Source organism: Schistocerca americana, chromosome 10 (assembly GCF_021461395.2).
Source record: "Schistocerca americana isolate TAMUIC-IGC-003095 chromosome 10, iqSchAmer2.1, whole genome shotgun sequence".
NCBI lineage: Eukaryota > Metazoa > Arthropoda > Insecta > Orthoptera > Acrididae > Schistocerca > Schistocerca americana.
The window spans coordinates 49,251,833-49,277,458 of NC_060128.1; the positions used below are offsets into that span (position 1 = coordinate 49,251,833).

General features: G+C 40.6%; 1 protein-coding gene across 2 annotated transcripts in view; it reads left to right on the forward strand.

Moving 5' to 3' along the window:
* LOC124552718 (splicing factor 3A subunit 1) overlaps positions 1 to 24,744 on the forward strand; it is an 89,029-nt gene extending 64,285 nt beyond the window's left edge. Inside the window, exons 12-15 of one of the 2 annotated variants that reach the window (XM_047127059.1) lie at positions 4,840 to 4,940; positions 17,844 to 18,002; positions 23,574 to 23,729; positions 24,135 to 24,744. In XM_047127059.1, the coding sequence (XP_046983015.1) occupies positions 4,840 to 4,940; positions 17,844 to 18,002; positions 23,574 to 23,729; positions 24,135 to 24,236 (518 nt within the window). In that variant the 3' untranslated portion in view covers positions 24,237 to 24,744. The remainder of the gene's footprint in view (positions 1 to 4,839; positions 4,941 to 17,843; positions 18,003 to 23,573; positions 23,730 to 24,134) is intronic. The other variant, XM_047127060.1, reaches the window with a different exon arrangement.
* Positions 24,745 to 25,626: the final 882 nt, after the last annotated feature.

The window sequence follows — 25,626 nt, forward strand, 5'->3', positions numbered from 1 at the left end:
AGCGTAATCTGGCTAGGGCGAAGGCATGTTTGCAGAGGGAATGTAAATAAAACTTAATGGGGTCGTTGTGGGGGTGTTGTGAGGTTGACATGGTATTAGAAGGTGGAAAGTGTAACATGAGGCTGAAATGAAAATGAAAATAAAAATATATGGGGAGAGATAAAGGTGAACTAGAAAGCAACTGGAGATCTGGTGTGAAAAAAGGCGAAAAAGTGTTGGTTACAGCTGAGCTATGTTGGACTTGGGTTGGTAGACAACGATGTGCACAAAGGTTAGGTGGTTGTGTTGCCGCCAAAACACGTTAAGGACGGAGAAATTCGGAAAAATTTCGAAAAAACTGCGTGTAAATTTATTAAAAGGAGTGGTTTTGTGGTGGCCGATTATGAAAGTGAAGCTAACAATTGTCTGACGAAGAAATAATGACGTTAAAACCTGTGGGAAGCAGCTAAAAATTATCAGTGATGTGGGAAAAACGGAAATGGAAATAAAGCAAAAGTTATTAGAACCAAACGAAATGGTTGTTTAATAGGTGAAAGGAACTGTTTGTGAACTACAAACGGTGGATTTTATAGCAGCGGTAGTTGGTTATGGTATGGAAGTGGGTTACGTATTATTGAGTATATATAGGCTCCTTCCCTCTTTCCTGATGAGGCAACAGTTTGTTGCGAAAGCTTGAATTTTGTGTGTTTGTTTGTGTTAGTTTGTGTGTCTATCGACCTGCCAGCGCTTCGTTTGGTAAGTCACATCACACACATGCACAAACACATCTAAAAACAAAGATGATGTGACCCACCAAACGAAAGCGCTGGCAGGCCGACAGACACAAAAACAAACACTAACACACACACAAAATTCAAGCCCTCGCAACAAACTGTCACCCCACCAGGAAAGAGGGAAGGAGAGGGAGAGACGAAAGGATGCGGGCCTCAAGGGAGAGGACAAGGAGCCACGCCAACCCCGGGAGTGGAAAGACCCACCCTAGGGGGAAAAAAGGACGGGTATACACTCGCGCGCGCGCGCGCGCTCGCGCGCACACACACAGATATATATCCATCCACACATATACAGACACAAGCAGACATATCCATCCGCACATATCCGGATGGATATGTGTGTGTGTGTGTGTGTGTGTGTGTGTGTGTGTGTGTGTGTGTGTGTGTGTGTGCAAGTGTATACCTGTCCTTTTTTCCCCCAAGGTAAGTCTTTCCGCTCCCGGGATTGAAATGACTCCTTACCCTCTCCCTTAAAACCCACATCCTTTCATCTTTCCCTCTCCTTCCCTCTTTCCTGACGAGGCAACCGTTGGTTGCGAAAGCTAGAATTTTGTGTGTATGTTTGTGTTTGTTTGTGTGTCTGTCGACCTGCCAGCACTTTCATTTGGTAAGTCACATCATCTTTGTTTTTAGACATATTTTTCCTATGTGGAATGTTTCCCTCTATTATAATCATATATACACACACACACACACACACACACACACACACACACACACACACACACACACACACGCACACACAAATGCATACACGAACAGATCACAGATACTTCAATAATTACACTCGATAGTTTGGCAATAACATTCGATCTTTGGCAAAAACATTTGACAGTTGGCAACAGAAAGCAAAACATTGCACTAAAACAAGTGTTCAGTTCATAGTGCTGTGGAATGTGGGGGAAAAAAACCGCAAATTGGCGTTCATAAGAAGAAGAACGTATCACTACATATAGTAAATACTACAATAGAAAATTGTAGGGGAGCACAGTGTCAGGTTCTGGAGATAACTGTCGCCAGACAGTGCGAGGCAGGGTTGGCCGTGCCGTGTGAAATGTGATGTGCGCACAGTGAACCTGCCTCCACAGTACTCGGTCCGTCTCAGCTTTGCTCTGTCCTTTTCAAAACTGTTCAATACAGTATGACATTTCATTTAGCAGTGCAATGTGATATCATTTCTTCTGACATTCTGTGCGGCATTTTTCGGTCGGCACAAATTTCGTCCACTGACGGAATCGTAGTGCCGAAACTGTTTGTCTTTGGGCTTGTTCGTGGGTTAAAGGGAGGTCACATGTCGGACAGCTGTCACAGTGCTATGTACGTTCGGAAAGGAACCGTCTTGCGATATGTGGAGAGAAGTAAGACAATTCACAGTGTCTACTGTGGAGTTACGTAATTGTAAGGCACCACAAATTTACTATAAACAGCATTACAACACAGTGCACAAAGAATTTTAAGATTTAGTCGGTGATGGAAAAAGCAAAAAATTACAACAATCTACAGGTGATTTGTACAGGATTCGAAGAAGCACTTTGTGTGAAATTGAGAGGCGTGAACCGAGTAATGATGATGTTGGTGGTACAAATAGTAAATTTTTGTAAGTTGCACGGATTATTATGTCGGCAGTTTTTTATGGAATTGAATGAATAGTATGGAGATGTTCTATATTTACAGTGACATACATCAGTTAAGTTGAGAGGCGTTCCCAGAATGATTTTTCGATTTTAGCCCTACTATTGTTGAATTCACAAATGGAAAAGGAAAGTGGCAATCAAAATTAGAAGATCTGGAATGGACTGCAGACTTAGCATTTTTAATAGACTCAATAACACACTTCTGAACACCTTAGTTAAACAAATGGTGAGAAGCACCTTTCTCTGATTTGACGGAGAAAATTAGTGGATTTAAAGAGAAAATTGCATTCTGGAAGGGACAATTTCTGACAAAGAACAACATCCATCCCTAGTGGAGTGTTAGACTACTAGTTTTTCTCTCTCTTTCTGTCTGTAAGGTTAAATGTTGTAAGAATTTTTCAGGGAACAATTTGGTATGCAGGATATTGTTGGTGTAATTCAGTTGCAAACCTAACTTCAATTTTTAATTCTACTCGTGTCAGTATATTCTCTTGCACTAAACAGTGTAATACAAAACTGATCTACACGCGAGCTGTTCAATCTTAGTCATGTGAATGCATTTCCGTCCAATGGGGTACATTTGCAGTTTCTCCTGTCTCCCCGCTCAGATAGTGCGGTGCGGTAGTGGGGAATTGGGATGAGGGGGACCCGCACTCGTACACAGTTCTCGACCGTATTCGACATAACGGAGTGGGCAGGGATCCGACATATTCCACCTGTTACACAATCGGTGAGCCTTTGCCCCATTTATGTGGGCAGACCGCCACAGGTAGGAGTGTCGTCTATAGGAAGTCGTACTTTGTCTGGGTCTGCATGTACACTGTTGTCAAAATAATTTACTTGTAGTAATACTTGACAGAGCACTGAAGGACCTGAGTCAAAACGAGGCCCCCGGAGTAGACAACATTCCATTAGAACTACTGACGGCCTTGGGAGAGCCAGTCCTGACAAAACTCTACCATCTGGTGAGCAAGATTTATGAGACAAGTGAAATACCCTCAGACTTAAAGAAGAATATAATAATTCCAATCCCAAAGAAAGCAGGTGTTGACAGATGCGAAAATTACCGAACTATCAGTTTAATAAGTCACAGCTGCAAAATACTAACGCAAATTCTTTACAGACGAATGGAAAAACTGATAGAAGCCGACCTCGGCGAAGATCAGTTTGGATTCCGTAGAAATGTTGGAACGCGTGAGGCAATACTGACCCTACGACTTATCTTGAAAGAAAGATTAAGGAAAGGCAAACCTACGTTTCTAGCATTTGTAGACTTAGAGAAAGCTTTTGACAATGTTAACTTGAATACTCTCTTTCAAATTCTGAAGGTGGCAAGGGTAAAATACAGGGAGCGAAAGGCTATTTACAATTTGTACAGAAAGCAGGTGGCAGTTATAAGAGTCGAGGGGCATGAAAGGGAAGCAGTGGTTGGGAAGGGAGTGAGACAGGGTTGTAGCCTCTCCCCACTGCTATTCAATCTGTATTTGAGCAAGAAGTAAAGGAAACAAAAGAAAAGTTCAGAGTAGGTATTAAAATCCATGGAGAAGAAGTAAAAACTCTGAGGTTCGCCAGTGACATTGTAATTCTGTCAGAGACAGCAAAGGACTTGGAAGAACAGTTGAACAAATGAACAGTGACTTGAAAGGAGGATATAAGATGAACATCAACAAAAGCAAAAAGGTGATAATGGAATGTATTCTAATTAAGTCGGGAGATGCAGAGGGTATTAGATTAGGAAGTGAGGCACTTAAAGTAGTAAAGAAGTTTTGCTATTTGGTGAGCAAAATAACTGACGATGGTCGAAGTAGAGATGATGTAAAATGTAGACTGGCAATGGCAAGGAAAGTGTTTCTGAAGAAGAGAAATTTGTTAACATCGAGTATTGATTTAAGTGTCAGGAAGTCGTTTCTGAAAGTATTTGTATGGAGTGTAGCCATGTATGGAAGTGAAACATGGATGATAAATAGTTTGGACAGGAAGAGAATAGAAGCTTTCGAAATGTGGTGCTACAGAAGAATGCTGAAGATTAGATGGGTAGATCACATAACTAATGAGGAGCTATTGAATAGAATTGGGGAGAAGAGGAGTTTGTGGCACAACTTGACTAGAAGAAGGGATCGGTTGGTAGGACATGTTCCGAGACATCGAGGGATCACCAATTTAGTATTGTAGGGGCCAGTGTGGATGGTAAAAATCGTAGAGGGAGACCAAGAGATGAATACACTAAGCAGATTCAGAAGGATGTAGGTTGCAGTAGGTACTGGGAGATGAAGAAGCTTGAACAGGATAGAGTAGCATGGAGAGCTGCATCAAACCAGTCTCAGGACTGAAGACCACAGCAACAACAGTAGGTGTTGGCAAATATTTTAATTAACACTCCTGCCAAAGATTTTGTGTAAGTTTTTCTACACTTAACTGTTTTCTGTTTCCAGTACCAGCTCGGCCACCGTTCCCGGTCGCCGCTCCGGCGCCACCGATGCCAGGGTTTATGCCGCCGGCGCCTCAGATGCCCCCACCTCCGCAGGGCCCCCAGGTACGTGTACCGATCGCACCATATAATAATTACAATCGGGTGCAGCATGAGGTCTGACAAAAAATGAGTGACCGTTTGTACTAGCAGTGAGCAATCTGCAGCTTAGGTAGCAAGTAGTCGGAGGACTGTACCGTGTGGTGCTACAGCCTCCGGCAATATTTTGTACGTCGATCAGTACGTGTCTATTTTTGCATTACTGGGATATTGGGTTGTACGAATTTCGTACGAATCAAAAATTTGAAGCGTATTCTCTAATGAGGGAGTTCCTTCCCGGAACCCGCTCCTTCTTGAGAAGGTTGTTGTCTGCCGTGTCCTGCACAGAATGCACACGTAATGTTACATTCTGTTTGACTCACTTGAATGGGCAAACTCATCAGTGTACAAATAGGATACTGGCATTAGTGTTTTCTGGAAGAGTTGCACTACATTCTGAGTTTACTTTTATGTGTGAAAACAAATTATTAAGATGATTATGGACAGTGTATGAAAATGCGTCTTCTTACAATGATATCACATTTTTGGCATTTGTTGTTGAAGTTCGATGAACCCATTATGCAAATGAAACCTCAAGAGTACCTGACATTTTCATTTACTCCAAACCAGAACTCTGTCAGAGTTTTCTAATACGAGATAATTTTGGTTTGAAAGGCTGGCCGCACCCTCTCCTTTCACGGTTTTCAGGAAGGTAGTTTGCCAGACAAATAAGGTTTTATTGTTAAACCAGTATAAACTTCTACAGTTTCTTTCTTCAGTATTTCTTTAGGATATTTCCAAGCAACATAAATTTACTATTACTCCTAAAAGGTCAGTCAGACTTAACCTCGACAGAACTTCGCAGCTTTTACTCGCACTGAGAATATTCTCGGGTGAAGTATTTTCTCGCAACTCGCTTTATTCGTACGACCTGTTATCTGCTGTTTCGGCACTGCAGGTGTTCGTGACGGGTGACGTGCATGAAAAACAAAGAAGGTAGGTGCTGACAGCTGTGTTATTGCTGAACCATCAGTAAACATTCTGAAGTTGCAGTGTACAGCTAGTCGGAGCTCGCACTAAAATGTAGAATTGTGTCCATTACTTTGTAATTAATGGATGTATGTGACTGAGTATCCGAAATGTAAACACAGTTTACATGTGACAGAAAATGTCACATAAATATAAAGTAGCACTATGATTATGTAGTAAGTCAGAATATAGTCTACACACGAAAAATGTTTTCTGTAGTTTTGAAACTGTTTGAAATAACAGTGTTACCAAAATTCTCAAGAATTTTCTTCAATCACGCTACACATTAGCACATTACATATACAGACTGCAAAACATCAAGAAATTTTATCAGTAAAAGTCTTATTACATAAGAAAGTTACTAACAAAGCAGAAAATTATACTGATAACAGGAATCAGATGTAAATTTCAGTTTTCATATGAGTTTCTAATACCAACGAAAATTAGATTGTGAATCTAATACAGTCTTTGAAGTTTTATTTCTTCAAAGCATTATTTATTTCATTTGTACAACTGTTCAGTGATACATTGAGGGAGTAGTATACAATGAGTAGAAACTTTATACTATGGCTCTTTATATAATGATGGTCACAAATAATTTGGCGTTTTCTATATGCACTGCTGGTGCAAAATATTTCTTCAATTATTTTGTGGCAGGAATAATACTTCTTTTTTTTTACGAGTATGTAACTTATGACAACATAAATGTAAGCAACATGTCCAACACCGACAACAGATTAAAAACTTAAGTCACACCTACCAGTTGCGTGTATAAAACCGTTACTCTTTGTGAAATTACTTTCTTGTCATCAGGAATACTTAACACTAAGCAGATTCAGAAGGATGTAGGCTGCAGTAGGTACTGGGAGATGAAGAAGATTGCACAGGATAGAGTAGCATGGAGAGCTGCATCAAACCAGTCTCAGGACTGAAGACCACAACAACAACAACAACTCAAATTTATTTCTAAGTATAATTACATGCACAGTAACCACTAATGTAATGAAGCAGAGTCTGCATATGTTTATCCAGAATCTCAACAGCATCACTCCAATTCTATGTTTAAATATTGAGGGTAGTTAAAAATTTGCTCATCCACTCAAGTTGGTTTATAGGAAACAATATTAATTTTGTATCAGGAGGGTTGAAATTTTAGGTGTCAATTTCAGATGAAAAAAGAAAGGAAAAAATGTTCAAATAAGGTAAAAAAAAAGGGACAAAAGATGCTGGTTTATTCAATTAATTTAACAATTTCTCTTTCCTCTATTCTAATTTATTGAATTTCAGACAAGTACATCAAATTATCTCTCATCAAAAGAAGGAAAAACATGAAACTGTTTTACATCAAGACATTAAGCATCTCTACGTTTTTAAAAAGTCAGTCAGTTTATGTAGGGAGAAGGAACATCTTTGTAGATGCTAAAGCTTCTTTCAACATCCACAGAAACCTGTGAGGCAAACCTTCCCTTCACTCGGAATTCCTCAATGTATGGATTCTTCTGAAGACTAGACTCGAGTTTGTCTTTGGCAAACTGCTCCCTTGTGGAAGTAAAAATACTCGCCCCCCACCCCCCGTTTTTCCAGACATTGTTCTTCCAATCATTTAATAGCTACAGTCGGCTATATGGGTGTAATATAGTTCTCTTTGCAAATTCTCTATTTTCTCCGGTAACAGAAGTTTCTGTGCCTTGTACATTGCATCTGTGTCGGTTGGAACCAAAAAAGCACAAACTCTAATTTTGTGAAAATTCTCACACAACATAGCAGCACACCCAACGAGTAATGACCATAAAATTTGGAAGGGGCAAGCCAGTGGTTTCCATGTAGGCAGCAACACAACTCGGAGCTTTCAGTAGAGTCATCTTCAGGGCAGAGATGAACTGGTTTGCAATGTCGTGTTACCTCCTTGTGGATTCAAAAACCCTGTGTAGGGCACGAACTGAGCATGTCACATGCTTCAGCATAGGAAACAAAGGTTTCAATTGGGTAATAGCTGAAACAGTGTATGGAGTCTGGTCCGTGACCACAAGTAGTAGTTTTTCAAACTCGATGGCAGTTGGCCAGAGCTTTTGGCAGAAGTCCATAATTGATACATTTTTAACAACATGGGCTTAACTTTCTCCCCTGCTAAGGAAAAAACCTAAAATGTTCAAAACGGTTTCATCCACAATGATTCCCACACTAATCAGTGTCTAATTCCTTCAAATTTTGGCTATTTGAAGAGTTCTGTCAAAAAGCTTTTGCTGATAGAGGTTGTCGCAATTTGTTTGTTCGGAGAGTCTTATGGAAATGTTTCGTCTGATGCATCACACTGGCTTTTTCATCTAACAACATTCCTGAATTGCAAATAGTGCACCACATAACAGTACCGTCTAGTACACTCTGTTAGTAATGTAAGAAAGAACTAACACCAGTTCAGTCGCTAACTTGGTGCGTTTGTTGCACGACACTTGTGTGCCCACTCACTCGATTGCTGTCCAAATTCTCTCTTGCAACACTGCAACAGTTACCAGAAAGTTCTCATTCATCCTGGATCTGCAGTATCAGCGATTTTTAGTAGCTAGAACCCAGTCTCGCAACTATGTGGGTGCGGTTACTGCCGGCTCTGTACGACCAGCCTCCGCCTCCACGTGAGCAGATTATGTCTCTCACATATCTAACTTACATTTGTCGACAGTAGGCTACTGGTTCTGGATAGAATCACTCATTGTCAATTGGATTATTGTGGGCCACTGTATATTGGTAAAGTGAGAGAAAGACGTTTTGTCGAAAACACAATTATTTTCCATTGTTGCAGGTTTACTATGACTGCTGACATCACAGTAGCTACAGACGTTCATTATTCTGGCCTTATCCTCGAGTGATATCGCTACAGTTATTGGGAAATGTAATTTTATGTACAGTCCGAAAATAGAGGCAATATGTGTCATTTTCTTCAATGCTGGTGCCATCATTATGGCAGAATGGGTTGAAAATGATTAAAATGTTAGCAAAAAAAATAAAGAAGTTTCATACAAACTGTGTAAGCAGCACACTGTTTTGTTGAGAAATGGATAGATCGTATAATTTTGTGCATGTCCCAAATGCCTTATCAGTGAAGCAGTTGTGAAATTTTGAATATTGGCAATGTATTTTTAGATGCTCAACATATTGAAATGAACTTCATCTGTATAAGAACATTCTAGAAATTCTATGAAAGTTTTCAGATAGTCTGTAATTGAAAATGTGATAATGTCTTGCATTGACCTCAGATATTGGTGAATGACCTCCAGTACATAGAACTTTGTACCGGTCTCTCAGAAAATGCATCAAAGTTCTTAATAAGTGAAAACTCAAAGCGAATATTTAAGTGAGCACTACAAAACTTACATTTAAAGAGTTGGTGGTTTTCAGCATTCAGTGCCTAAATGTAATAGAACAGTTAGGTTATCTCGAGTGGAGACTGAGGTACGAGGCTGCACAAACAAACAAAATTGAAGAACTACGAGTACTATTTGCTTGTCGGTCGGAAACATTACTAATGAAAGAGACAGAGATCGGTCTGGCTCCAGCTGCCAGAGACAGTGGTCACGTGTATTTGTGTGCGTGTGTACGTATGTTGTCTAATTTTGACAATGGCGTCGTCAGCCGAAAGCTAATTGTGAGACAGCCCGTTTGTCGTGTCTTTCTGCAACTCGGCATCTTCACTGTACGGTGAGTAGCAACTATCCTTTTAATTATATTGAGACAGAGTCGTGGTGAAATAAAGTACGAAGCAATAGAAAGTCCAGACCGGACTATCGACAGTAACGGAAAGGATAGATTGCTGCTCAGTAAAGATGACATGTCGAGTTGCGGACAGGCACAACAGAAAGACTGTTACACATTAACAGTCTTCTGCCAAATCCTTCTTCGGCAAAGAAAAACGCGCACATTCGTACGTGCGAGCACACCTCGTTCACACACGCCTGCTGTCTCTGTCTGCTCGGGCCAGAGTGAAACTGAATTGAAACACGTCGAATGGGAGGAACGATCTGTAGTGGAGCGGGAAAGGGAGAGAGACAGCAGGGTACGGGTAGGGGGAGAGGAAACAGTGCTGCCTGCAGAGTGTGCAGGGACTAGAGGTGGCAGAGAGGCTACCTGGTGCAATGGGGGATGGGAAGAAAGGAGAGAAGTGAAAAGATCGGTGGGTGCCTCGAGAGGGAGCAGTGCACAATGAGGGTGACGGGACGTGAGTTGGGAGCAGGGGATGGAAACTATTAGGTGGAGGTTGTGGGGACTTGGGGTTGCCGTAGTTAGAGGCCGGGACGGTTCTGGGAGCGGAGTGTGTGTTGTAGGGATAACTCCCATCTGCACAGTTCAGAGAAGTGGGGAGGATCCGGGCGGCCCAGGTTGTGAAGCGGCCATCGAAATTGAGCCTGTCGTGTTTGGCTGCACGTCGTGGTCCACTTTGCTCTCGGCCACAGATGGGCGGTAGCCGTTTGTCCCGGCGGACAGCCGGTCGGTAGTCGTACCGATATAGAAAGCTGCGGAATGATTGCAGCAGAGCTGGTGCGCAGTGTGGCCGATTTCACTGGTGGCCCACCCTCTGAGGGAGTAAGATAAGCACATGACGGGACTGGAAATGGGAAGTGGTGGGTGGGTCGATTGGCCTGGTCTTGCTCCTGTGTCTCGCAGAGGGATATAACACCTGTGGCGAGGGATTGGCGTATAGTAGGGATGGACAGGGATGTTGTGGAGATAGGGCGGGTGACTGAACGTCACTTTAGGAGGGATGGCAAGGATCTCGGGTAGCGTGTCTCCCGTATCGGGGCACAATGATAGAGAATCAAAGCCCTGATGAAGAATACAGTTTGGCTGTTCCAGTCGGGGATGGTAATTTCTTACGAGGGGGGCCACTCCTTTTTAGCCTGTTCTCAGGGGTGCCGGGAGGATTCGGCATACGTGTGGATGTTGTTGTTGTGGTCTTCAGTCGTGTGACGGGTTTGATGCAGCTCTCCATGCTACTTCCAAGCTTCTTCATCTCCCAGTACCTATTGCAACCCTACATCCTTCTGAATCTGTTTAGTGTATTCATCTCTTGGTCTCCCTCTACGATTTTTACCATCCACGCTGCCCTCCAATACTAAATAGGTGATCCCTTGATGATGCCTCAGAACATGTCCTACCAACCGATCCCTTCTTCTAGTCAAGTTGTGCCACAAACTCCTCTTCTCCTCAATTCGATTCAATACCTCCTCATTAGTTATGTGATCTACCCATCTAATCTTTAGCATTCTTCTGTAGCACCACATTTAGAAAGCTTCTATTCTCTTCTTATCTAAACTATTTATCGTCCATGTTTCACTTCCACATATGGCTACACTCCACACAAATACTTTCAGAAATGACTTCCTGACGCTTAAATCAATATTCAATGTTAACAAATTTCTCTTCTTCAGAAACACTTTCCTTGCCATTGACAGTCAACATTGCTCCCCAAATAGCAAAACTCCTTTACTACTTTAAGTGTCTCATTTCCTAATCTAATTCCCTCTGCATCACCCGACTTAAACTACATTCCATTATCCTCGTTTTGCTTTTGTTGATGTTCATCTTATATCCTCCTTTCAAGACACTGTCCATTCCCTTCAACTGCCCTGTCTCTGACAGAATTACAATGTCATCAGCGAACCTCAAAGCTTTTATTTCTTCTCCGTGGATTTTAATACCTACTCCGAACTTTTCTTTTGTTTCCTTTACTGCTTGCTCAATATACAGATTGAATAGCATCGGGGATAGGCTACAACCCTGTCTCACTCCCTTCCCAACCACTGCTTCCCTTTCATGTCCCTCAACTCTTATAACTGCCATCTGCTTTCTGTACAAATTGTAAATAGCCTTTCGCTCCCTGTATTTTACCCCTGCCACCTTCAGAATTTGAAAGAGAGTGTGGATATGGCACGGGAAATCTGTTTGCGGACTAGGTCGGAGGAATAGTACCTGTCTGTGAAGGTCTTCGTGAGACCTTAAGCGTACTCAGAAAGGGAGTTCTCTTCACTGCAGAGATGCTGTCCCCGGCTGTATGGGAAGGAGTTTTTGGTGTGAAATGGATGACAGCTGTCAGAGTGCAGGTGCTGTTCGTTGATGGTGGGTTTAATGTGAACAGAGGGGTGGATGGAGTCATCAGAGTGGAGGTGGCCAGGTCCAGGAATGTGGGACACTGGGTTCGGAAGGACCGAGTGCAGTGGATGGTGGAGGAGGTGTTGCAGTTGTGCAGGAATGAGTAATAGGGTGTCCAGATCGTGAAGGTACCGTCAGTGAACCTGAATCAGATCGAGGGTTGGGGTTTTTGGGAGATCAGGAAGATTTCCTTTAGATGGCCCATAAACAGATTGGCATAGGAGGGTGCCACACAGGTGCCTGTGGCTGTGCCACAGATTTGTTTGTATAGCTTTCCATCAAAGGAGGAGTAGTTGTGTGGTGGGATATGGCCAGTAAGATGTATGAGGAATGAAGTAGTAGTGACTGTAGAGTCTGAAGGATGTTGGAAAAGGTGGTATGCAATAGCAGCAAGACCAGTGGGCGTGAGGGATGTAGGTATATAGGGAAGCGACGTCAACACTGATGAGTAGGGACCCGAAAGGTAAAGGATAGTGGTAAAGGAAGTGGGTGGGGGGCAAGCTAGATTTTGGGCAATAGGGTGGAGCTGAGAGCAGAATTATGAGCTACAATAGGTCATCCAGGATTGTTGGGTTTGTGGATTTTGGGGGACACGTCGAAGGTGAGTGTGCGGGGTCTCGTAGGGGTGAGTAGGAAAATGGATTCATTGTGAGAAGGGCCCAAGGCTTTAAGCAGGCGTTGGAGGTTATGTCGGAGTGGTGGAACCTTTGTCTGCAAATAGGATCATTAGGTCAGTATCTGTTTTGAGGCTGTGTGTGACTGTCCTCTTTTCTGCTGAAAGGTTGATGTTTCTAGGGAGAGACGTGGAGAAGGATGGTGAGGCCAAATTGAATGTAAGGAATTCCTGGAATGTGGCCAGTGAGTGTTTAGGTGGGAGGGGAAGGATCACAATCAGATGGTGGTGTAATTTGTGAGAGGCAGGGTTCAAACCTGCAATTAGGTTGGCTTTGGATGGAGGGATTGGTGGCAAAGAAGTGTTTTCATTGCAGGAATAGGAAGGAAAAAGAGTGTAACTCCGTGGGATCAAAATTTTGGTGGTAATGTTAGCAACAATGTTCTGGAATTGTTTCAGCTCTGGATTTACTGGAATGTTGGTAGGGAGTTTTGGAGGCTGTGTCAGCTAGGCAGAGGCTGGGTGCTATGGTGATACGGAACACTGTGAGTTGGGTACTGGCCTCCTGATGAAGGCTTTGGCTGATAGTTTAAGTGTTTAACATTTTGTTCATTATGCCTGTTTGCAACGCAACACGTCACCTTTTTCACAATTGTTTGAATAAAGTATGAAAATATGTAAAAAAAAATTAAAAAAAGTATTCTCTCCATTGAGATTGATGTACTGTCAGGAGAAAATCCACTATAGTGTGTTGTAGAAGGTCTTGTTGTCTAGATTGTAGGAATGTTTCTAAAGTGACTGGTTTAATTTCCCCATAAACCATCCTCAGATCTGCAGTTAAAAATAAAATAATCACCATATGCTGCATAATGTACAACAATCCGGTTATGCAAAATGTAAAATCGAATTTAACAGAATATACCTATCAGGTACAAGATTAAGCAGGGCAACTTATATGCAAAATTTACATCCCTTCATCACAGGATAAAAGTGAATGGGTTGCTGTTGTAACCAATAGATACATTCTGTTACCTTTGATTTTACATTTGATACAGTAATCGTGTTGTACATTGGGTAGTACATGTTGGTTAGTTATTTTATCTACAGATCTTATTTTAAAAATACTAAAGCAATCTAGACAGCCAACAAAATCTGTTTTCTACCTGCACAGGAAAAAGATATAGTTCAGCGAAAAACTCGTGTCCCTTGTTTCCTGTATGACAAAAAGTGAGGAGGTATTGCAGAAAACTGACTGAGTGAAGTGGGCCGACACCAGTCCATTGCAAACATTTAGAATGCACATTAGTCATTCATATTGCCACATTAGTCATATTTTGCTGTGTCAGGCCTTGTCTGTCTATCTTCAACAGTGTGTGGTGGTAGAAGTTGAAAGTAAAACACATGTACAAATTAGAAATTTCACATTAAAATAGTTTTTAATTCTCAAACAATTAATTTATTTTCTTGCCACAAACTTTGGACCTGGTTCCAAAGTTTGTGGCAAGACACAAGACACATCAAATACAAAAACTCTGTTCAAAATATTGTTTCCGTGTGCAGTGTTTTAACTCATTATAGCAACAGTTAAAAAATAGTATGGAAATTTTCTATAATATAAACTTTGATAACCACACCCAACCTACCAGTTAACTGGAATGCTGTTTCAGAATGAGTACCAGTAGTAAATATGTGCATAGTAAGGAAAAATGAGGAAGGGAACTTTAGTAATGTTTGAACTATCAGTTCTTCTTCCCCCTCTAGTTTATGTTCATATTCTCCCACACACAGGACAGTCTACTGCACACACAACGACACTAAATGTCAGTCTTGAATGGTTGTATTTGGTTTTGTGTGTGTGCATGTAAAGTAGAAAGAAAAGAGTAGCAGCCCAAAAAATTTGTAAATGATTTGTGCTGATATGCTTCTGCATGTTTTGTGTATGTATGTATGTATCTTATCTATCTATGTATGTGTCTGTCTGTCCACAGCAATAACTTACAAAGAATTGTGTTTACTCATTTATGTTCACTGTTACCATCTTGTAATTCCTATTTACCTGTTACATGCATAGTATTCACAGATAAAATAAAAATCCCGTCTCTTTTTTTAGGACACTGGAATCAAGTGCATGTGATCTGTCTATAAACCTAAGAATGGGAATAATTTCACCAATTGTTGCCTCCAGTAGCTTAACACTGTCGTTATTTTTAATAAAAAAAACCGCTCCATTTGCTGTTGAGAACTTCATTCAGTTCACTACTGGTTTCAGCCTTTATATTAGGCCATTAAGTGATGCTGCCATGAGTATGATAGACATGTCAACAGCTAGGGTATAAAACTTACATTATGCCGTAGAGAAACATCATATAAATGACAAAAATACAAGCCAGATGGATTTAAAATGTTACATACCCAATGATATTCTGAGAAACAGTGATGTGTCAAGATTATAAAGACATTATAATCTGTTACATTGTAAGTATATTTTGGGTTTAAAATGAATTGTGTCTTGACATATTCGAGAATTCCAAAGTGCACCTTTTTCAAATACAGCTAAAAATAGCTTTTTTGATCTAATAAAAGTGTAAAATATTATATATAAAAACAAAGATGAGGTGACTTACCGAACGAAAGCGCTGGCAGGTTGATAGACACACAAACAAACACAAACATACACACAAAATTCAAGCTTTCGCAACAAACTGTTGCCTCATCAGGAAAGAGGGAAGGAGAGGGGAAGACGAAAGGAAGTGTGTTTTAAGGGAGAGGGTAAGGAGTCATTCCAATCCCGGGAGCGGAAAGACTTACCTTAGGGGGAAAAAAGGACAGGTATACACTCGCACACACGCACATATCCATCCACACATCCAGACACAAGCAGACATATTGGTCTTATCTGGATACTTCCCACTAACACCAACCTATCCGAACTCCGGAGATGGGAACTTGCTGTTCAATATATCCTCTCTTCCCGTTACCCACCAGGCCTCAATCTCCGCTAATTTCAAGTTGCCGCCACTCATACCTCACCTGTCATTCAACAACATCTTTGCCTCTGCACTTCCACCTCGACTGACATCTCTGCCCAAACTCTTTGTCTTTAAATATGTCTGCTTATGTCTGTATATGTGTGGATGGATATGTGTGTGCGCGCGCGCGAGTGTATACCTGTCCTTTTTTTCCCTAAGGTAAGTCTTTCCGCTCCCGGGATTGGAATGACTCCTTACCCTCTCCCTTAAAACACACTTCCTTTCGTCTTCCCCTCTCCTTCCCTCTTTCCTGATGAGGCAACAGTTTGTTGCGAAAGCTTGAATTTTGTGTGTATGTTTGTGTTTGTTTGTGTGTCTATCGACCTGCCAGCGCTTTTGTTCGGTATGTCACCTCATCTTTGTTTTTATATATAATTTTTCCCACTTGGAATGTTTCCTTCTATTATATTGATATCAAAAGTGTAAAATAGTTATACTGCACTGGGATGCCCTGAACACTGCAACTATTGTATGCTCGTATGAGATGAAAAAAGTAATTTTTAGTCTTCTATTTGTAAAATAGGCAGTTTGCAAAACATTGAGACATAAATCCTCTTAAGCCCAAATTAATACTTATAACATTATAGATTATATAATCTTTATAATCTTGACACACATCTACATCTACATCAATATTCCACAAGCCACTTGACGGTGTGTGGCGGAGGGTACCTTGAGTACCTCTATCGGTTCTCCCTTCTATTCCAGTCTCGTATTGCTCGTGGAAAGAAGGATTGTCGGTATGCTTCTGTGTGGTCTCTAATCTCTCTGATTTCATCCTCATGGTCTCTTCGCGAGATATACGTAGGAGGGAACAATATACTGCTTGACTCTTCGATGAAGGTATGTTCTCGAAACTTCAACAAAAGCCCGTACCGAGCTACTGAGCGCCTCTCTTTCAGAGTTCCACTGGAGTCTATCTATCATCTCCATAACGCTTTCGCGATTACTAAATGATCCTGTAACGAAGCGTGCTGCTATCTGTTGGATCTTCTCTCTCTTCTATCAACCCTATCTGGTACGGATCCACACTGCTGAGCAGTATTCAAGCAGTGGGCGAACAAGCGTACTGTAACCTACTTCCTTTGTTTTCGGATTGCGTTTCCTTAGGATTCTTCCAATGAATCTCAGTCTGGCATCTGCTTTACCGACGATCAACTTTATATGAGAATTCCATTTTAAATCACTCCTAATGTGTACTCCCAGATAATTTATGGCTTCCAGTTGCTGGCCTGCTATATTGTAGCTAAATGATAAGGGATCTTTCTTTCTATGTATTCGCAGCACATTACACTTGTCTACATTGAGAATCAATTGCCATTCCCTGCACCATGCGTCAATTCGCTGCAGATCCTCCTGCATTTCAGTACAATTTTCCATTGTTACAACCTCTCGATATACCACAGCATCATCCGCAAAAAGCCTCAGTGAACTTCCGATGTCATCCACATGTTTCTCATGATATCGTTAGACACGTAACATTGAAATCAGTGTGGCTCCTATTTTAGTAAAGTTCTCAACAGTAACTGGAGTGGTTATTAATTCAACACACATTTGCAGGTAGTACATTGAGATAGTAATAGCTTGAGAAAACTATAATTGATAAGACAGAATGTTAGGCAAGTACTTCCTTTTGCAAGCAAAATTTTGGTACTCAGTAGAAAAAGTAATATAGCCTTCCTTACTCAGGGAGGAAAAATGGACAGTTAGGGGACGGCCAGTCACTCGGACCCCAGTGTGCCTCTTAATAGGTTTCATTCTCGTGCAAATCTGACACTGAGAAACGTACTGTACTGTGTGCTACTCTTTATTGGGCTACCTGTAAAGGGTGTGGGATGTTGTCTTTGTGCTCCAAATATTATTATGTACATCACTCAGATATGTATGCAGCACAGCCTCTCGAAACAATTCTTTGAACTGTTGTCACCTTTATTACAGTAGAGCTTTACTGTCCTGCAACAATATTTCGTTGCACAGTCCCTCTAAAATAACTGAACCCACACATACGAAGAAACACACATACACAAACACATTTACTTTTTTAAACATTGTAAATTGTTATCTTGCAAATGTGACTGTTTATCCGAGAAAATGACCGAGCTTGATCGAATGAGACAGCCAGTCTCGTACCCACAGGTCGGCACGAAGCACCCTTCGGACGGCCCTTCGGAAGATGAGCCGGCGGCGAAGAAGTCAAACGTGAGAACCGAGGAGTCGCTCCTCCCAGAGGATTTGTTCCTGGCTCAGCACAAGAGCAAGGGACCGGTCACCTTCAAGGTGAGTCAACATTCCCACTCTGTTCTTCCAGGTGGTAGGTAGTCTGGGAAATTAACATTCGTGTAATCTTATGGCGAAATGCGCAGAAAATTGTCAGGTTTTTATTTCGACATAAGAGCCGTGTCACAAAAGTGAGGGCCGATTGACTGGGAGAGGTGACAAAAGTGGCAGAACAGAAATAGAGATTCTCATTTGTACACTTTCTGCTTATTTTTCTGCACACTCTGTACCACTGCCGAGCCACCTGTTTTTCCTCATGGTATGATTTTGTTCTAAGTCTGGTGCCTGTCTTTTTGGGCAATCCGAAATTGATATTGTCATTATTTATTATAAATACGGAATATAGGAAAGGGATGTACGCACTGAGCCTGCTCTAGATGTTACAAATTGTTTAGTGGTGAAGTGTTTTAGTTTTGCTATTCTAGATATACGTTTCTTGTTGTAAATATTTTTGGTCAAACCATATGCTCTTTCCATTTTGTTAATTCTTGAATCTACTGCAGATTTTTCTAGTCCATTCTGTTGCACAGCCTCTCCAAGATATTTAAATTTATTTACTCACTCTAATTTACGTATTTGTGTTTCTATTAAGTTTGGCACATTTTTTATATTTGTCATATAATTTTGTTTTTTTCAGCTGAAATTTTGAGACCAGTTCTGTTTGCTATTTGTTCCAAAACGTTTATCTGAATAACTGCTTCTGTCAGGTTTTTTGAAAGTATTGCAAAATCATCTGCAAAAGCCAAGCAGTTTACCTTAATTCCATTTGTTTTCCTTCTCAGAGCTATAGGTTCAATTTTGTGATTTTTTTAAGCCCCGAATTACAGATCCTTACAATTTTTTCTAGAACACAATCAAACAGTAAAGGTGATAAACCATAACCTTGTCTAACACCAGTTTTTATTTCAAATGGCTGAGATACTTCTCCCATAAATTTGACTTTTAGATATTGTACCTGTTAATGTTTCACGAATTATATTTGCAAATTTTGATTTAACACCAAATTCTCTTATGATCTTATTTATTGATTTCAAGAAAGCATTTGATTGTGTAGACGGAGAAACAATAGATGACATTATTATTGGTTTACTGGTTAACATTTTATGGCAAATTATTGATTTCATATAAGTTAAAAATTTGTTCTACACAGGATCTTCCCTTTTGAAAACCACCCTGATATTCTCCCAGTTGTTTGCCTAAAGTATCTGCCACTCCGTTCAGGAGGATTTTTGATAATATTTTGTATGTCACTGGCAGAAGTGACACTCTTCTGTAATTATTGACATTTTATTTGTCTCCCTTTTTATGTAGCTGGTGGATTAATACAGTTTTCCAAATGTTCTCAAAAAGCCAATATAGATCCTTTATGATTTTTGGTTCTGACACTTCAATAATTCTGCTGTAATGGAGTCTTCACCTCTTGCTTTATTTGTTTTTGAGTGTTTTGATAGCTTCATGAATTTCTAACTCTGTTGGTGAGAAATTATTTTTGGTGAAATTTTCTTCTATTTCAATAAGCTGAGAATTTTCAAAGTTTCTTTTGATTTGCCGAATTATTTTTGATGTTTCTTTTCTTAGTTGTCTGAATTGTTTAAGGTCTTCCTCTTTCTCGATCATCTCCATTTTCTCCATTTTTGAGCTCTTCCTATTAGTGCCTTTTCACACTCCTCATTCCACCATGTTTTCTTTTTATTCTTGGCCAATCCTAAAGTTTTCTCTGCTGCTTGAGTTATTTGCATCTGGAGTTCATGCCGATCGTCTTCTTTACGTGTCTCAATTTCTTCTCTAAATTTTTCTATATTTTCTTTTGTAATATTAGCTGTAGTGGTGTTGTATCTGATAACTTTCTTGGTCACCTTTTTTGTTCCGTCGCAGTCTGGTCCCTTTAACCCCCACAAACCAACCAACCAACCAACCAACCAACCTTTTTTGTTTTAGATGGGAGAAATTTTATTTTAATCTTAGAGAGATAATGATCTGAGTCGAAGTCCCCATTTCTGACTATTTTAACATTCATAATTTCCGTGAAATACCCTTTAGATATGGCTATGTGATCCAGTTGAAGTTCTCCTAGGTTTGGATTTGGATGTCTCCAAGTTTTGGCTTTTCTTTGTAGTTTGCGGAAATGTGTGGACATGAGTTTTTACTCGAACATTTTACACATATTGATCAGTCTTTCACCATTTCTGTTTGTTCTTGAGTGTGCTTGATATTCACTTAAAATAGTCCTAAATTTCTTTTCCCTCCCAATTTGCACATTGAAGTCACCAAGAAGTATTTTGATGTTCTTTTTAGGTATGATAGAAATTTCAGATTCTAAAAGATCCCAGAATTGATTTACTTTCTCCAGATTTCTTCTGTTGTTTGGATTTATAGGTGCATGACAGTTAATGAGGGTGTAACTTTTATTCTTCCACTTTATTGTTAACATGGATATTCTTTTTGAATTTGATCTAAATTCTGTTACACTGTCTACAATTTTTTTGTTTACATAAAATGCTGTTCCAAACATTAGCATGCTTTCCATTATTCTCACTGCTGGTTTCCCTTTATTTACATCATTATTATATTTCCTCCTTTCATTGCTTGAATTCAATATCTCTTGTGTTACCCTAGGATTTGTAATAGCCCTTGTCTCTTTACCTACTTGCTCCTCTGCTGCCTTCACCATTTCATCTCTCGAAACTGCCCATTTTTCATCTGCTGTATTCCTTTCCCCTGACCTTGTCAGTCGTTCACTAATGCTCCCTCTGAAACACTCTACAACCTCTGGTTCTTTCAGTTTATTCAGGTGCCATCTCCTTAAATTCCTGCCTTTTTGCAGTTTCTTCAGTTTTGATCTGCAGTTCATAACCAATAAATTGTGGCCAGAGTCCACATCTGCCCCTGTAAATGTCTTACAATTTAAAACCAGGTTCTGAAATCTCTGTCATATAATAAGTCTGAAACCTTCCAGTGCCTACAGGTTTCTTCCACGTATACAGCCTTCCTTCATGATCCAAGTGTTAGCTATGATAAAATATACTCTGTGCAAAATTCTACCAGGTAGGTGGCTTCCTCTTTCATTCCTTTCCCCCAGTCCATGTTCACCCACTACTTCTCCTTCTCCTCCTTTTCCTACTGCCAAATTACAGGCAGTCTCTGTTAACTGTCTGAATAATTTCTTTTATCTCATCAAACATTTCCTCAATCTCTCCTCATTTGCGGAGCTCGTTGGCATATAAACTTGTACTACTGTGTTGGGTATGGGCTTCGTGTCTATCTTGGCTACAATAAAGCATTCACTATGCTGTTCATAGTAGCTTATCTGTGTTTCTATTTTTTTATTCATTATTAAACCTACTCCTGCGTTATCCGTGTTTGATTTTGTATTTATAAACCTGTATTTACCTGACAAAAAGTCCTGTTCCTCCTGCCATCGAACTTCACTAATTCCCACTATATCTAGCTTTAGCATATCCATTTTCCTTTTTAAATTTTCTAACCTACCTACCCGATTAAGGGATCAACATTTGACACTCCGATCCATAGAAGGCCAGTTTTGCTCCTCACGGTAATGACGGCTTCCCGAATTGTTCCACCCCTGAGATCCAAATGGGGGACTATTTTACCTCTGGAATATTTTACCCAAGAGGATGCTTTCATCATTTAACCATAGAGTAGAGCTGCATGCCCTCGTAGTACCAGCACAGCGAGGCCGTTTTGGTTGATGTTACAAGGGTAGGGCTGCTGCCCCTTTTCAGGAACCACACGTTTGCGTGGCTTCTCGACAGATACCGTATTTACTCGAATCTAAGCCGCACTTTTTTTCCGGTTTTTGTGATCCAAAAAACCACCTGCGGCTTAAAATCGAGCGCAAAGTAAGTGGAAGTTCCGAAAAATGTTGGTAGGTGCCGCCACAACTAACTTCTGCCGTTTAATATATGTAGCGCTACACACTATCTTTGTGCCTGCAAAGCAAGCGTGTGTAAATACTGGCGCCAAAACCTCTGTGTCAGTAAATAAATTTAAAAAAAAAGCTGGAAGACGAGCTTTTTTCTCCGCCCCGAGTTTCGATCACTGCATTTTCATACATTATCCAACGAAGTAAATACAAATTCCGTATTGTTCATCTTCCAATGTAGCAGCATTTCAGTGTAGTACGAAAATCCGACTGGCAAGACTGTTTGGGGTTTTTGTCAATATGGCCAACCCTACGTTCTGAATTTTTTCCTACCTGTGAGAAGAGATGGTTGCTAATTGGAACTTTTATGAATTGTGAATCACATGCAGTATTCTCTTCACCATAAGAATAATACGAATATAAACATTTTGCCATGTATTCTTTTGTGTCTGCTGCTATCTCATTTAAATCCTGTCTGCCTAATAAACTACGAAACTAGAGTGAGACAACAGCAAACACGGAAGAATATACATGTCATGCCATGTTTATATTCGTATTATTCTTATGCCTAATAGTGATACAGTCAGAAATGAAGCACGGCAATTGACTAGATTTTTAAATCTAAGATGACTAATTTCTGTGCAGAATCTAATGTACAAAAGAGGCGTCTGCAAAGATTTTCGAATGAAGAAAAATTTTCACTAAACTCTCGTTCAGAACATCTTCTATCATATGCAGTCTGTTATTTGGTTCTTGTTGATCATTATCAAAGAAAGCAGCAGTGTAAGTTACAACAAATAGCAGTCTCTTGTCATTGTTTCGCTAATGAGTCAATTCCTCTCTCTCTCTCTCTCTCTCTCTCTCTCTCTCTCTCTCTCCCCCCCCCCCCCCCCCCTCCCCCCTCCCAATTGTAAGCGGCGGTAGCGCGCACAAAAGCAAGCCATTATCGGAATGCGACAAACAATGCATGACACAGTACAGTAATGCATTTTCAGCTTAGAGTGATGTTAACACCTATAACAAAGAGAACGACGCTTATCAGATCAAAGAAAAATAAGCAATCAATTCAAACTAGACGAAGCACGTGAAAAAGGAAGGGCATCCGTATAAATACGGACGGAGCGTCTGACGCATAGCAATGGCTACCTGGTAAATCTTAACTGCTTAACTTACGACTCGAACCCAACTACTGTAGCTGCATCGTCATTCATTCGACCTAAATTGTGTCTCATATTAAAATGGACCAACTTTGTTTCTATTTGGAGGTGGGGCCTAAAAATTTTCTCTTCCCTTGACTTTCGAGTCTCAAAGTTCAGGTGCGGCTTAGATTAGGGAAAATTTTTTTTCCCTAGATTTTGAGTCTCATTTTTCATGTGCGGCTTAGATTCGAGTAAATACGGTACCCCTCCGCTGTGGTCGCACCTACGGTATGGCAATGTGTATCGCTGAGGCGCCGTGAGCCTCCCCACTGATGGTGAGATCCACGGTTCATGGGGGTGCCCTGATTATGAGATACTTATCTGTTCGATACATCGACAAAAGTCACATATTATGAAATGTGGTGTACCCGAATTTCCACAGATCGACTCCATCGGGTAACGGGCAAATAGTTGGTGTGTTTCGATGCCCGAAAGAAGTGTGCATCTACTCCTATCTACTTTACTCACATTTGATAAATCTCGTTACAGGTAGCAGTTCCGAATCTGACAGACAAACCCGAGTGGCGACTGCGCGGCCAAGTCCTGAACCTGACACTGCCGCTGACAGACACGGTGGCCGTGGTCAAGGCCAAGGTGCACGAGGAGACGGGCATGCCGCCTGGCAAGCAGAAACTGCATTGGGAGGTGAGTTCAGCATACACAGAAGTGTTCATCGGGCATGTTTCGGGATTCACCCGTGGAACGTGTCACAGATAGGGTCGCTCGGCAGTTTGTTCGTTGTAGCAGTTTGGTGCACACTGCATGAAAATAAATTTCAGAGTGTATTTGTTATGTCCTTTATTTTATACCATAACATTTAGAGACCTTAGTTGCAACACATGGAAGCATCTCACTGCACTAAATTCTCAAATTTAAAGATTGTGGATGACTATAATAATCATCATTTTTATATTGTCATGTACCCGATTTTGTTTTGTTATACTTTCTCAGCACATATTATCTGCCACGACTATTTCACAGTTTTTGTAGCTGCTTCGACGAGGATTGTTGCGACGTTGTGAATTGTTTGCTCTTTTTCTTTTGTTTCAGGGTCTGTTCTTCAAGGACTCAAACTCCTTGGCATATTACAATATTATGCCTGGCACAATAATTGGATTGCAACTCAAAGAACGTGGTGGTAGGCGCAAATAGATGGCTGAAGTTTCATTAAGATTGGACAGTGTGGATTAAGAATGCAGAAATTCTTTTACACTCCATGTAGTTGAATCTGTAGGATTCAGTGTATAAGATTGTAGTTTTTTCATAAGATTAATTTTTCATCATTTAAAGATATTTGTTGCTAATGAGTTTTTATAAGACATAGAAATCACTAAGAAAACTGTACAGATATTAGTTTGTACTGTATGTAGTTCAGGCACTGGTAAGTAAGTAAATTACTGTGATGTATTCACAGCTTGTAGGACTCCACAGTTCATAAAGTTGTTATATTAGGATTGAGAAAAATTGAACCTGCATGTCTTGTGTATAGGTCCAGAATTTCTGGGTACTATCAATAATTAAGTTTTGATTGTAAAAAAATATTTGCATTGCCTTCGCTTGTTTCAATATGTGGTTAACTGGTATGGTATGAGCTAAATAATTCTATGCTAAAAATATGTATAACTTTCAATACCAAATAAAGGACTATAGTTTCCGCCGATATGAACATTTTTAATTGTCATTTGATATGATATCATTGTTTTATGTGTATGCTATAAAATGAAAAATTCAGTGCATAAAGTTGTTAAAATCAAGAGAGAGAAAAAGTCCAGTACATACCTTCAGGAGGTGCAATGTCCAGTACTATTGACAGAAAGTTGTAAAAACATAGTTCACAGCACTCCTATGTTTAGTAAAAGTATGTTTCACTTTGAGGGAGGAAAGAAGAGTCGATCAGAAAATGTGGAGTCGCAGGGTATTCAGACCTCGGACTGAGAGCGACAGAAAGTAGGTAGGCAGAGGTGTCAGAGAGAACAGATAGCACTGTGTGAGATTCAGATCTGAGGTAGTGGTAGGAATTAAAGATGGTTTAGGAGAGGAAGAGGAGAGGAAAATAAATAATAAAATAATGAAAACAGAGAAACCACTGCTGACGCAGAAAGGAGTGTATTTGGGATAATGGTGGCAGTATGAGCGGATACAAGTTCCCACCTCCAGAGTTCAGGGAACTAGTGCTGCTTGGGAAGATACAAATGGGTTGCATTGTACAACAGGTTACAGAGAATGCTCAGCAACTGGATACCAAGCATTCCCAAGGTGGACAGAGGTTCTGCACCTCTGACGTCGGTAGACTTTATGTAGAAGCCCGTGTAGTGCACACGAGTCGGCTCGAACACTGAGAGTTGCCTCACATATTGCCTGCCTGTAATGCTGTAAGATTTGCCAGTGGTCGGGCTGTGGTAGGTAGCAGTGGCCAGTACACTGGTCACGTTTTGCAGTGGGAACAGTTGTAGGGACGGCAGTCTGGGAGTGATACAGCGTCTGACGAGATGTCAGGAAGGTTACGCGAGTTGTTGGGGGAAATGCGTGTTCCGTGTGGAAT